Consider the following 15,167-nt stretch of genomic DNA (forward strand, 5'->3'; position numbering starts at 1 on the left):
AGACCAAAACGCCAATTTACTTGGATGAATTATGTTTTCATAAACATCTATAGTAGAGCTCTGCACAAATTTATAGAGCAGAGACTTTTAAGGTCTGGTTTATATTTCAAATTGTTCCCCTTGTTCACATCTTACAGTATGCCTGGACAACAATTTTTCTTTAAAATGGAAAGATGTTGAGAAAACAACTGAATTTTTTATAAGTTACAAAATACAGGTCATGGCACCCTGCACAAGATTATTGCCAGACACAAGTAGCATAGTGGCCAAAATCGTACACTTTCAAAACAAAAGGGTCATATGGGTTTTGTAGGTTAGTAATGCCTTTGCTATGGACCATCTACCATGACAAAAGTACATTGAGATCTGAATCTTCTACTCCACTTTTGTTTGCATCTTATTTTTAATAGGCAGCCTCTAAGTACATAATTCAATTTTACATATAGATTATGCCTCCACCACAAGAGAAATCTCTATCCCAAGGGAGTTGAACTGTGATTGCAATGTACCTACAGACGAGGATGTGATTATGAAGATTAAACATATTAGGAACTAGGCTATAATCATTGGTAGGGTTTTGATAGAATTAGTTGTCAGGGAAAATTACTTACTGAAGCATAAAATTGAGATTATTTTTTCACATTATCTCCATTTTTGGAAACATTTTTTTGAGGAGTGATTGATTCAGGTGGCTGCATGAGGCCTGTTGATTCCAATATCAAGCAACCTTGTCTAGCAGTAATCCAAGCTCCAGTTCTAATATTAATACATTAGCTAGTGCTATATGGTGCTAATACTAGGAAACACTTGCACATCTCTCAAGATAATTGTCAAAGCCCAGCAATTGTTACCTTCTCTGTCTTTGTTGACATGAATTGTATAACCACGCACCACGAGTTTGAAAAGGTTTGACCTCTAATACTAGAAGTTAAATAATTGAATCTTGTTCGAGAGTTTTAAATCATTGTTTATTTTACTATCAATGGCTGTCTACATGGTCTTTTATTTCATTTTGTTTCTTCTTGTCTTTGCTGATGCCTCTTTTAATTTTCTTTCATAGGTATCTTGTCATTACACAATTGTATCCTTACAACCTGAGTGGGGTTGTTTTCATGATGTGGATTCTCCCCAAAAATCTCCCATAATTTAATTAAGTTTAGAAGAATTCATGGAATGTTTACTAGTGAAATCTCTTTTGTCAACATAATTTAAAAAAAAATATATCCATGCAATGGGTCAACGTCACCCATTTATATGCGGTTGATTATTGTATTTCTGTAAACAAGCAGAATTAAAAAAAGTTGAGACAGAAACTAGATGGTATTATTCTTAAATGGAATTTCCTTTGCAGGAGGAGGGAGGAAGCTCGACAGTTGGTTAGGGAAGCGCATGCCACTCTAGAAGGTCATTTGTCTTGAGGCAGTTATTTGTGATTCAACAAAGCCAGACAGTATGGCTCCGTTTTCTCCAGATGTCGTTTCTATCACCTCTCACTTGATGAGTAAATTTACTTCTGATACTAACTTTTACAGGTGGAATATATTTGGAAATAGATGGAAAAATTTACCAAATTTCAAGTCAAAAAGATATTTAATGTGAATAATGAGCGCATTTTAGTTCACTATAGAGATTAAATATTTGAGCATCCTTATGGGGCAAAATACCTAATTACAATTCCTTGGTCTATTGTGATGCAAGTGACATTTTTGAGTTCAAAGTAAAGAAAGTTACATTTTTTAATCTATTCCATGCTATTTAAGACTATTTAAGATGTATATGATGATCAAAAATATAATTTTAATTTCAAGTTTGTGCTAGATGAAAACAATTAATTTTTTTGTTATTAGAAAATAGGCATTCGGTTGTCCTTTATGTTTGTTATAAGTATGAAAGAAGAAGATATTTAATTGAAGATCTCATGATGAAGTAATTATAATATCTTTTTAAATGTTATAAAATTATATGTTGGTAATAGACGAATATTATTATATTAAATATGTAGATAGTTGCAAGACAATCAAGGTTAGCAGAATTAAAATACCAGTTATATATTTTGGAGCAGTTTATATTTATTCGTACTAATAAGAATATGCTATAGAAATATTATTACAGTTTTGATGATATCTTTGTTTGCTTTTCAACCAATAAAATAGTGACAATAAATGAGGGACAATCATATCTTTATAAATGTCTGCTTTATATAATTGGCCTTTCATATCTCATATTCATTTTAATAAATATGATAAGACTATAAAATATATTTACTTTAGAATGGTTATTATCTTCTTTTGGATGATTTCATTGGCTATTACTTTTTGGTGAGAGGCCAAATTCACTAGAAAATAGGCCCAAATTTCTCTACCTTTATAGATGTGGATTGTATAATGACAAAAGCTTAGCAAAAAGAGTTCTGGTAAGATTACTTATTTAGCAATTATGTTTGACATTAATAGAGATAAGTTCCATTTTAATGTTATGAAGTTGTTGTGCATTCTCATTCCTCAAAATGTGCTTATGAACTATAAAAAGTAGTGTCTATAACCAATGGACATCTCAAGTAATGGCGCTTTAATTGCATAGACAAGGAGAACTATAACCAAAGTGGATATTGGTTGATGTGTCATCAATTTGAGACTGTGAAAGTGGTAAGGCTCCTCGATAGCATTTTTATTAGTGCAAACAGATAACCTGCCAATTCAACCACTAAAGCAAATAACCTTAACATCAACCTTCAAACATAAAGTAGATAATTGATGTAATGCAATAAAAGTAAATGACATCAAACATCCATAAAATTATCACACGACTATGATTTTTGTCCCTCAGCTAGAGGGAGAAAACTATGGTGGATACGACACCTACAAGCTCTTCATTGTGGTAAATATGTTTGCCATCTTTGAATACCCTAGTGGAGCCTTGACTTTATATAATTAGGGCCTCCATTTATTTCCCTCTTACACTCATATCACTATCAATTTAATCTTTTGGATCAATAGCTTGTTGCCATAAATATTTATATCTAATTAGTTATGATATGCTTTTCTCTTATATACCTAGGTTACATTTTCAAATTTCATATACCATTTGTATTATGTGAAACCAAATTTAAAAGGGGTCATCTTCTTCACATGAAGTTTTATACAATTTGAACTCAGCCGTGTAGTTCTGCATCAGCTCTAGATTTATAATATGTTTGTGTATGTTTTTCCTTTGCTCGTCTTAAACATATTTTAAACCAAGCCATACTGGAACAAATTGAATACACAATTCTATTACACTCTTATGTATTATCTGGAAATAGTCAGGGGCTTCCAATTGAAATCTTAAAATTCTACTTGTGTATCTTTAAAATCCTACTTAAATGTATGATTGTTGAGAAGCCTATGAAGTGGGACTTGTGATGGCATGGGCAAAGTTTGTATGCAATTCAACAAATGGATTATCATGAAAGATGTTATTCCCAACAAAGTATTAGATACTACGACAAGGTGTCAGATTTGTTTAAAGATGACAAGATACATTCGACAAGAAGTATTTTATATTTATTTGTACAAAGGAATAATGAGCAAATTCAATTATTTTATTTCAATAATAAAATAGAATGTCCTTCGATTATTTTTGTTGCAAGCATGGATATTTAAATTGCAGTTTATTGGTCCTTTATATTCATTTAAAAAAAAATCTATAAACAATTTATTTCAAATAAATGAACGAGGTCATCTATGGCATTTTAAACTCGAGCATCACAGATATTGTGAAATATTTAATTGTTTATGAATCCATGTCTAGTCTGTCTCCTGACCTTAGGAGTTACAACACAATCTGGACTAGTTTAGAATTGTGTATATATATTTGATTTGTTGCATCTTGATTATTAAACTGTTTATGGTTTATGTGCATAGAACATTACAATCTTCATTGTAATTGATTATAATCCTCATTGTAGTTGACTTTATTGTTTGAATAAGCTAAAGCATTGGTCTCTTTTTATCATTGAAGTACTAGATTTATATTTGAAGTTAGAAAATATATAACTTCCTTCTTACAAATCTCAAATCCATTGTAAAAACCTTATACAAAATATTCATTTCATACTATCTCATAGCTCCATATTAATAGAGTTCAAAGGCCTTCCTAGCCGAAGAACTCCAAAGCTTAAATTCGCTATAGAAAAGCCTTTAACCAGGCAGTTGACGTTTGAAGTGAAGGTCTACCTACCTAGGTCTAGCAGAGTCTAATATGTAGGAGAGTCAAGGTGATTCTCGTTTGTTGGCTAGAATTGATTGGAATCCTATTGGAGAAGTGGGAAGATCTTGGATTTCCAATCTGCAGTTTTGGGAATCAACATACCCTTTTCAAGGGTTCACCCTTTTAAGAGTGTTTTGTACATTGCTACAAGTGCAATGGATTTGTTAGGATCTACCTCATTAGAGGATTTTAAAACTTTTTCTAAGATTCCACCCTACTAAAGAATTTATACAAATAGACCAATTAGGGGCCACCCACTTTAGGGATTTTCCTTATTACAACTATTAGTAACAACAAGTTTAGTGATCTGGATGTAATACTCCTTGCTTGTTAGATCCAGTTTGTTCTATGTATTCTAACTCTTCTCAATACTTCGATCACAACACTAACACACCAAAATCTCTCAATTGAATTCATCCAACAATTTTTCTCAACAATACTAAGAACAACTTTTAACAACACCTCTTTTACCACTTAGTCCTCACCATCCATTCATCTTCTAACCTTGGCACTCAATCACCATATTCGTTTCACATTATCCTTTTGCACTTCTTCTACCTTCTTCTCCAAATCTTCAATGAAATATGTAATTTTTAAGACCTTCATCAATAACTAGCCAACTTCTTGCAAAGTAGCCTTAGTTTGATTTACGAATCCTCCAAGTATCTTGTTGTCTCTAGTTATGGTCTCCATCAACTTTGTAGCTCTTTTCTTCTCATAGTTATTTTCAACTAACTTCATAGCTAGTCTCCAGATCAAGAACTTGTCCTACTATAGCCTTGATCATGACATCCATCTAATCAAAGTTATATTTACCTTAGGGTTGTATACTACATTAGGAACAAGGTTTGCAAATATATCCCTAGTAGTTAACAATACTCTTTCTTTCTTCTTCTTATCTCTCAATCTATCCCTTTTTGCCTTCCTCTTTAGCTTTTCTGATAATATTAGTAGCTCCTTAGGGCTCATTCCTATAATTTCTACAGTGGTTTGTGTCCCATCTTCTTCATCTTCTTCTATTGGAATGGCTTCAATAATAGACTTGATCCTTTTAGTTCTAGTTACTTCTACCAAACTTAGTTTCGTCTTTACTGTTACTAGTTCTTTCATTGTCTTTTTCTCTTCTTCCTTTTGCTCAACTACCGATTGTGCTTCTTGTACCTTAGATGTGTGGTCAACTTCTTCATAAGGTATGCCTTCAATTGTTACTATCTCTAATCTAGCTTCTCCAACATCTTGTTGTTCAATACCATGATCCTATCCGAGGATGTCAGTCAACACTTCTCCAAATATCTCTATTGGAATAGTTATTTGCACAAAGGTTTTCTTTTCATCTTCCTTTTGTTCACTAGTGGCTTCTTGTTCTATTTTCTTCTACATTTTCATGATCTTATTCCATGTCTGCATTGTTTCATCATGCACATTTTGTGTATTAATACAAATAATTAACATACCAATTCAACCACCAACCTTAACAACATCAAAAACATATAATAGATAATTGATATAATGCAATAAAAGTAAATAACATCAAACATCCACAAAATTCATACATGACACTAATTCTTTTATGTGGAAACCGTCAACTAGAGGGTGAAAACTATTATGTGGATAACACCTACAAGTCCTTCACTACAATAAATAGGTTTGATATGTTAGAAAATACAAATACCCTTTTTGAGGCTTCACCTAGGAGTGATTTGTACACTATTAGTAATACAATGAAATCTGTTAAGATCTACCTCACTAGACGATTTTAGAACTCCTTCCAAGAGTCCACCCTATTAAACAACTTACACAAATGGGTCAATTGAGATCCACCCACTTAAGGGATTTCCCTTGCTGCAATTAATAGGGAAGAACAAGTTAAGTGACCTAGATGTAACACTGCTTACCTATCTGATTCTATTTGTTCTCTGCACTCTAACTCTACTTAATACTTCAATCACAACACTTCAATCACAACACTAAAACACAAAAATATCTTGATTGAATTCATCCAACCATTTTTTCAACAATACTAAGCACGATTCTTTATAGAAACACCTCTTTTTTTGCTTAATCCTCACCATTCATTCAACTTTCAACCTTGACACTCATTCACCATAATCATTTCACATATCTTGTTTCCATAATATGTTTTCCTTGACCACATTGATTTATAATAGGGTTAACATGAAATTTCTTCAAGAACAATCAAATTGTGTTTGACTAATTCTAAACTTCCTCTGGAATCTTATCCTCCTCATTTTGATTGTCAACCACCACCTCAATATATGCTTGACGAATAAGGCATGTCATCACAACATATAATCTCACCACACTACTTATACCAATCATTAATCATTGGTTCAAGATCGGTAGCTCAAGAACATGAGTTGTTCATTTTGTAACTTCATATGCTTTTGAGATCCTCACTCACCTAACATCGTCTTGAGTTGTAATCATAACCACCGCTCCTTCTAGTCATGTACAAGCTATAACTATGATTGCACCACTTGATTCTCATTGTATATTGATAGCCACCATGATAACTTTTTGCAATTAGTCTTCCTGTCTACTAGTTGTTGTACTTTGTTGTTTTTCCCTTTTGCTGATTTGGTTAACTTCTTACTAATCATCTACTTGTCTATTAGCTCACATATGGACCCTAATTTAAAATTCAAAATGTGGAGCTTCCCCATTTTAATTCTTGGTTGAACATTTTATCTCATTTCTGTTTGGGTTTTGAACTCATTGAAATTAAGTTCAAAATGGTTTTGTTAGTTGTCTAATGAGTGGCCATGTTTAAAACTCTTTCCTTAAATTTTTGCTCATCCAGCTCTTGAAGTCTTTCCTTCATCGCCCCACGTATTCGCCATCTCTCGAAGTGTTGTCCAAAGTCCCTAACACTCCTTGTCACTGTTTCTTCTTTTGAACCACTTTGAACCACTTTGAACTCTGGTTCAAAGCAGTTCAACCAAAGGTTTTTTTGCACTAACGATTTTTCTGCAGGAAACACGCGCCAAAGAAGCGAGGTGTTCTTTTGAATTACTTTGAATCACTTTAAACTTGGTTCAAAGTAGTTTAAAGTCATTCAACAATAGAGGTTTCTTGGTGAAGGTGGATTATGATGTACGACGTGCCATCTTTTTGTAAGGCATTGATTTCTGTTTTACGGAGTAATAATTAAAAGGACGTTTTTATTCCCGATGTGAAAGATCATCATTATGAGGAAAAGTGGAAAATCTTTAGCCGAAAAGGGGATTGGATGTCATAATAAGGCTAATCATTATTGATACAACCGCAAAGGAGGTTATTAAATGAGAAGATTATGTCATAAGGCTTTCGAACGTGTAAACCTTAACGAAGAGTGATTTGTCATAAATGCCTCATAATGAGGCTGTACTTTCGCACGTAAGTACTTTTCCTTCTTAAAATAATCTTAGCTTGCCCTTTTTGTTTATCGTGCTAAGAATTGAAGGTCTGAAGGAGAAGCTATTAAAGAGGGAAGGAAGGGAAAAACATTATTTTTTGGCAAATCACAGGTGAGAAACATAGAAATTCTTGTTTTTGTTTTGCAATCTCTGTGTTCTCCAAGAAAATCAGTTTGAAACCTTGGTGTTTTGATTAAGGATGAAGTGTGTTTTACATTTCTTCAACAATGTTTCAAGTCTGGAATGTAAAAGGCCTATCATAAGTGATACGAACTTAGAGCGTGTTAAGTTGGAGAATTTGCAAGCAAATTTCCTTGAGTATGCTAATGAATAATATGGGTGCATTGAAGTTCTAACCAGTGGACTAATTGAAGCCGCATCTTTTCCCCCATCCCCTCTTAGTCTCGAGTTTCTCCAAATGTGTATTGACCATTATGATGTTAGGAGAAAAAGTATTGTAAGCAAAGATGGTGAAACAATACTCTCAATTTCAAGAGAAATTGTTGCCTCAATATTGTGTCTACCAGAGAACACTTTTGCCGCATTCTCCCCCATTCAAGCCCTGGCTGAATATCGAGAAACTCCAAACCAATTCTGCAATACCCTAGCTAGGAAATGGACTGAAACTATGTATGGTGGAGGTTCTAGGTTAACTAAAGTTGTCACTAAAGATCACCTTAAACCTCATATTCATGACCTTGTGGTGCTAATGCATAGAGTCAAAGGTTCTGTTGATGTTTTTCTCTTTGAAGAATGGATGTACAGATATATAGAAATCATTTTGAAGGGAGAACAATGGATGGATTGGGCATAGATAATCGCTAGTTCATTAAGGACGCAAATCCAACATGCCAAAGAATCTAGGGAAAATTTCTATATGGCTTCCTACTTGACTTATTGCATTGCCTGTGTTTGTGACCTTACCCCTCTTCCTCATGGAGTCTAGAATGAAGAAATAATGGTGTACTAATATTGCCCTCTGCTGCAAAAAGATATACTGCTGGAGAGTTTTAGGAAGGTTCATGATGTGTTAATTGAAAATGTGCATGCAGCCTTGAAGAAAGCACCAATGCCTAGGTTGTCTTCTGAAGCCCAAAGGTTGATTCAACAATACAGAAGTTATTTCATATAGTTTCTCAAGTTCACTTACTTGAGAATAGGTGGATTTGAAGAGGAACCTATAAAACTCCCACAATATGCTTTGGATTGCTTTGTTTTAATTGAGATTTGTAGGCAACTATTCTCTGTCATTAAGGATAATTTACCATAGGAGGATTGGGAGACAACTTTCCCTATTAACTTGGGTTCTTTGATTTGCAACAATATGATTAATGCTTATGTTATTGGAAGTAATTTTCTTGGATTTAATTTTGGTTCTTATCATAGCAGAAGAAATTTTGATAGTAAAGGATATGCAGTTCATATCCTTGGTCTTGTAGGTCACCCATCGGAAACTCTATAGTTAGAAGATATTTGATAAGATTGTAAAGATGAGGAGGAGGTTTTGAGAAGAGACCATTCAAGGTTAACATTACAGCAAATCAATTCCCTAAAGTTGAAATTCAAAACAGAGGGGGTGATTGAAGATGGCTCAAATATGGTTGAACTAGGCTGGAAAGAATCCAATGAATCAAAGTCACTGGTAATAGATTGGAATCGGGATGAGGAAGAAGATATAAATCTAAGAGCTAGATTCATATTTACTTACATAGACAATTGGCTAAAGAAACAAAAGAAGAAAGTTGTCAATAAACCCTCTTCGGGGGTGATTTCTTTTTCTGAACCATCATCATCTAACATCCAACTTTCATCTCCTGTTGTAAGTAGTGAGTTGGCTCAAGGTAAATAGAAGGGTATGCCCATTCATATACAAAATATGGGTCCTAGGACCAGGTCTCAAGCTAAATCTGAGGCCCTTAAGCAACACAAGGTTCAAAAAGAAAAGATGTCAACTCAGGGCCATGATTCAAATGATTGTCTCAATTTTTCGGATGGTGTTGATGGTGATGTGCAGTTCATCGAGGCCCCTAAGGTGGATCAACCAAGGTTCATGACTCCCACTAGAGATGCTTAGGCAATCTCTGTAAGCCCTGCTATCCCTTCCTGGTTATCCAATACAATTAGTAAGAAAAGAAACTTGCAGCTGGTTTCAAGACCTATGAAGGGCATTGTAACCAAATATGCTACTTAGGGTTCAAAGGTTAAGAAATTGAAAACAAATGCCCATGTAACCAAAGACCAAGTGATTGGAAAGATAACGGCTGAAATAGCCACTTACAAGTAGAAAACAGAGTCTGGGGAGATTGATAATGAAGATTTCAAAGTCACCTTAGTCGAATTGTGAACCATTAATAGACGCACTGGTAATCACTTTTTCAAATTTTTTTCCGACTATATGTTGACTCAATCTGAGAAGGATAGTAGAGAGAAAAAGGAACTTAAGGGCATGGTGATGACTATGGCCACGTATATCGATTCTTTGATGAATCTTGGTGCATTGCCAGTTGTTCAAGCCCCTCAAACCTTCCACTTGAATTCTTCACAAAGCCAACAACTGGTGAAGAAAATGCAAAGGGGGAAGCTACTAGCATACGCTATGAAAGATTGGGTGGATGAAAAGAAACTTGCAGCTATCCCTGTAAGCCCTGCTATCCCTTCCTGGTTATCCAATACAATTAGCAAGAAAAGAAACTTGCAGCTGGTTTCAAGACCTATGAAGGGCATTGTAACCAAATATGCTACTTAGGGTTCAAAGGTTAAGAAATTGAAAACAAATGCCCATGTAACCAAAGACCAAGTGATTGGAAAGATAACGGCTGAAATAGCCACTTACAAGTAGAAAACAGAGTTTGGGGAGATTGATAATGAAGATTTCAAAGTCACCTCAGTCGAATTGCGAACCATTAATAGACGCACTGGTAATCACTTTTTCAAATTTTTTGCCGACTATATGTTGACTCAATCTGAGAAGGATAGTGGAGAGAAAAAGGAACTTAAGGGCATGGTGATGACTATGGCCACGTATATCGATTCTTTGATGAATCTTGGTGCATTGCCAGTTGTTCAAGCCCCTCAAACCTTCCACTTGAATTCTGCACAAAGCCAACAACTGGTGAAGCAAATGCAAAGGGGGAAGCTACTAGCATACACTATGAAAGATTGGGTGGATGCCATCATTAAATAAGGTAATAAGTTTATTTTGGAATTCACCAATGTATATGTCGAAGGGAAATCGCTGTTGGGAGAAATTCAAACTTTGATTCTAGGATGGGAAATAGAGAAAAGTTGGTGTTAGGCAGTTGTATTTCAAGAAACTAAAGTTGAGAAGTTTGGAGTGCTTAAGTTTCTGAATGAGAATCCAATGAAGAATGTAGATCCCTGCATGTTGTTCATCATGAAAAACATGTGTTGGAAAGAGTCGGTTTATAAGGAGGCAATTAAAGAACTGTAGGGCATCGAGAACAAAATTACTGGAATGCATGAATAACTTCTTAAAGATATGAAGATAGTAAATCCTACAGGGATTCTGCAGTTCAATGACAAGAATATGGATTCTGAGAGACTAAATAAGAGCTTCAATGAAGCTGTTGAGCAGATCAGAGATAGTGAATCACCAAGCATCAATGACTTTAATGTATTGGCAAATATTGAATTGATGTTATGTCTCAACAAGAACCTCATGCCATGTCAAAACCTGAAGATAAAGGAGTTCAAATGGCAGAAGGACGCGTGTAGGGCTAGGTTGCTGAGTCTGAAGAATCCACATTCCCACACAATGTAGGAGTTCATGAACACTTTCAGAAGTTGGTGCAGCAGACCCTGGGCAAGGAAGAGAAGACTGATGGCGAGGCTTGAATAAGATAGTTGTTTTTAGGTACATTTTGACACTTGTTTTATGACTGCTTTCTTTTTCATACTGTTTTTTGTTTTAATCGAAAGGACTGGGTTTTGCTGGAGGCCTTTCAAATTTGTATTGAAAACTGTAAATGCTGGGGCATTAAACTGATTAAGGTTAGAAAATAGATAGTTAGAAACTCTGATAAGTATATACTTTTAAATAGTAATCGAAAGATAGTATATGGATGTTTTTCTTTTTGAATGACTATGTGCATGAAGAAGGTTTAATATTTATATATATCATCTTGGATTCGGCTTGGAAACTTGGTGTTCAAAGTGTCTAGATCACTGTTACTTTGTGAACTCTTGTTTATTGGTTCAAGATATTTGATTTTTGTTCTTACTGTAAGTTCGTTTCAATTAAGGTACTAGAATGATCGAGATCAATTTATGGTGTTATTCATTCCTTTGAAATAGATGTTCAGTAGAAGTATGGTTCAATGAATGTTTCTTTTTGTTGTTTGAATTGATTATTACCTCACTACCTAGGAGTACGTGAGAGATCCTTGTGCACTTTCTGGTAAAAGTGCAAATATAATTTTGAATTCATTGCAAATTTCATAAGGAAGTTGTACCTTTAAAATACACAGAGAAAATCAAATAATATGAGATTTTCTCAACTGTTGTGAACATTTTATGTTTTCTGTACCTTGGGCATAGAGTGAATTTGTTAAATAGTTCAAAAGACAATCTATTCAGCAAAATATTTTTGGTGACTCCGTTGGGGAGAGTTCTTTTTGAAGAGATCCTTGGCTTTGAAAAACTATGAATAACAATGGTTCTCCCTCATAATGAGGTTTTCACTGTATTACAACCTAATCTCAGATTTGAGGGTACCCAGGAAGATATAATCTCAGACTTGAATTAAACTGCATGGGAATTACGCCGAAGTAACCAACAATATCAACAAGTATTGATTGTTTTAGAAAGAGAAGAAGAAAGGGCTGAGTTGTTAAGAGGGGTACCAGAAGTTCAAGAAGAAGCAGTTGTTAACAAACTTGCTCAAGCACCTGCAAGATCTTGAACTTAGAACTAGGAAATAGAGCTAGCTACTCATAGATATACAAGGGGGGAAAGAGAAAAGGAGATCCTTGATGAGAACTTTGAGCCACTGAAGAATCTAAAGTTCTTGCCAGATTTCAACGACCCTAAAAAGAAGAAGATCAAATCTCGAAGTAGACCTAGTTCACCACCAAAACAATCTCCTCTTTCACCATTAGTACAATCCTTGCTTCCATTAAATACTCTTGTCCCAGCCTATATAACCATCCAACCTTTGCAAGTTGTACCACCTAACATGGTTGTCAATCAACCTTGGGGGAAAAATATAGGGCCTTCAAATCTAGGTGTTAACCCTACAACATTACGCAAAGGAGCTACTAAATTTTTACCTAAGTTCAATGGAGATGGTAAAGTTTCAATAGATGATCAATTGAGTGCCTTTCATTCAGCTTGTTCTGTTATAAGCGTTCCTACTCAAGAAGTCGCTATAAGATTGTTTGTCCGGACATTAATTGATGCCACTGCCAATTGGTTCAATCACCTACCCCATCATTCCATCACTAGCTGGGATGATATGAAAAATGCATTCGAAGATAGATTCAAGGCTCCTAAAAATGAATGTTCTCTATTTTCTCAACTTAGTCAGATGAAATAGAAGATGCATGAACCTATGATAGAGTTTGTTTCTAAATTTAATAGGTTGATGCAAAGAATTCCCGCAACATCTAAACCTAATGTAGAGAACCAAAAATCATTCTTTATTAGTGTTGTTCCCCAAATATAACTTTTCATCTCATTAAAGATGCCTGTGCTGATTTGGCTGCTACTTAGAGGTTAGCTATTTAATTAGAAGATGCATTTATCAATGCTGGTAAATGGAAAAGAGAAGTTCAAACACCTGGAACTGCTTCATCTTCTACCTCTAAAGATCCTATTTTGCAGAAATTGATGAATGATGTAGCAATGATGAAGAGATAGAAAAATAAAATACATGGCCCTTATCAAACTCAATATCAGGACATTCATAGGCGGCAATAGCCTCAAAATTTTGGTAAAGCTCCCACATTGACTGCCCCTCAAACAAGATTACAAATTGAAGAAGCTCCTAAGGAAGCAATGTGTTCTTTTCATATGACTTCAGACCATGACGAATGAAATTGTCCTGATTGGCTCAATTGTGTTCAATTAGTGAAAAATGCCCTCGTAGTAGAACAAATGCCTGAAAAATGAGAATGTAGAAGGTGGAGATTCAGGTACTTATTTTCTTGAGTATGAATCTGATTTAGAAAAATGAGGTAATGTCTTTATGACACTTCAAGATCCTACTTGCACAGTGATGACTAGAGGTCAAAGAAATCAAAAGTCTTATAAAGGAGCTAGCCCAAATATGTCAACTTCTAAAGGAAAGGAACATATACATGCTGATCCAACAAAAACTACAAAACTGAGAATTTTGTCTAGAATAGAATCAACGACCAATACGTCGACTTTTGATATCGTAGAATTTTGCAAATCTTCTTCTATATCTATTTCTCCAGCCAAATATCTAAAATTTAATCCTAAGGAGTTAGACAAATTAGTTCAATATGTGAAAGGAGGTTCTACTAATAATGCACAATTCATTGATGGTATGACTGAAAATTCAAAGGTTTCAAATGAACCTATTTTTGTGTCTGAAAAGTGTAGGACAGATGTTCCTTAAAGAGAAGTAGTGGCTAATTCTGTTGAAAAGGAAACATAAGAGAAAAAGTCCAACTTGTTTTATTTATCGTTGCTACTAAATGGCCAAAAATTTAGTAACTGCATCATTGATTCTGGAGCATTAGATAATATTATGCCCCAGCCTGTCGCAAAGGCCCTCGGTATGGAGCTCACAAAAACCTTTGGATGTTGTTATTCTATGGATGGGAAACAATTACCCCTGGTTGGTCAAGTGAAAGATGTACAAGTTGTCCTCTATGCTTGCCCAGAGAAAATATTGAAGCTCACCATTCTTGTAGCTAATATACCAGCTAGCTATGGAATGCTGCTTAGCAAAACTTTCTGTAAAGATATGGGTGGAGAAATTAAAATGGATTGGTCAGAAGCTTATATTGTAGTAGGGAAGAAGAGAATAAAACTGGAACTTGAGCCAAAGAATAAATATACAGTTGTGCCTTCAGATAATCCTAAAGCACATATACTATACGAGGAGTTTCAATTTGGAAATTATGTTGTATTGCCTGATGAACAATGTAAGGGAAGTGAGATGGTAAGCAGTGAAGAAGCGTTGTTCTTATTTCACCTTCAGGGGACATTTTTCCTTTCTCTTTTAAATTAGACTTTCATAATACCAATAACACTGTGGAATATGAAGTGTTGCTTGTAGGTCTGCAAGAAGCCAAAGCGAAAGGAGTGAAGTAGTTAAAGGTGAAGGGTGATGTTGAACTTATTGTGAAACATGTAAGAATTGAATTTTATGTTAAAAATGATAGGCTGAAGCATTACAGAAATTTGGTTTGAGATGAAATTGAGTCATTTGAAGCATTTTCTATTGGATTCATACCTCACTCCCAAAACACTAAAGTTGATTCTTTAGCTATTTCAACATCATTGTTATTACCA

General features: G+C 34.7%; 1 protein-coding gene across 1 annotated transcript in view; it reads left to right on the plus strand.

Annotated features, from left to right (window-relative positions):
• Positions 1–1,744, plus strand: part of LOC149552419 (mediator of RNA polymerase II transcription subunit 7a-like) — a 119,250-nt gene extending 117,506 nt beyond the window's left edge. The window contains exon 6 of the mRNA XM_089787970.1: positions 1,352–1,744. Coding sequence (XP_089644096.1) covers positions 1,352–1,418 — 67 coding nt within the window. The 3' untranslated portion in view covers positions 1,419–1,744. The remainder of the gene's footprint in view (positions 1–1,351) is intronic.
• Positions 1,745–15,167: the final 13,423 nt, after the last annotated feature.

Source organism: Cupressus sempervirens, chromosome 6 (genome assembly GCF_028749045.1).
Source record: "Cupressus sempervirens isolate cs-2001-9-10 chromosome 6, ASM2874904v1, whole genome shotgun sequence".
Classification (NCBI taxonomy): domain Eukaryota; kingdom Viridiplantae; phylum Streptophyta; class Pinopsida; order Cupressales; family Cupressaceae; genus Cupressus; species Cupressus sempervirens.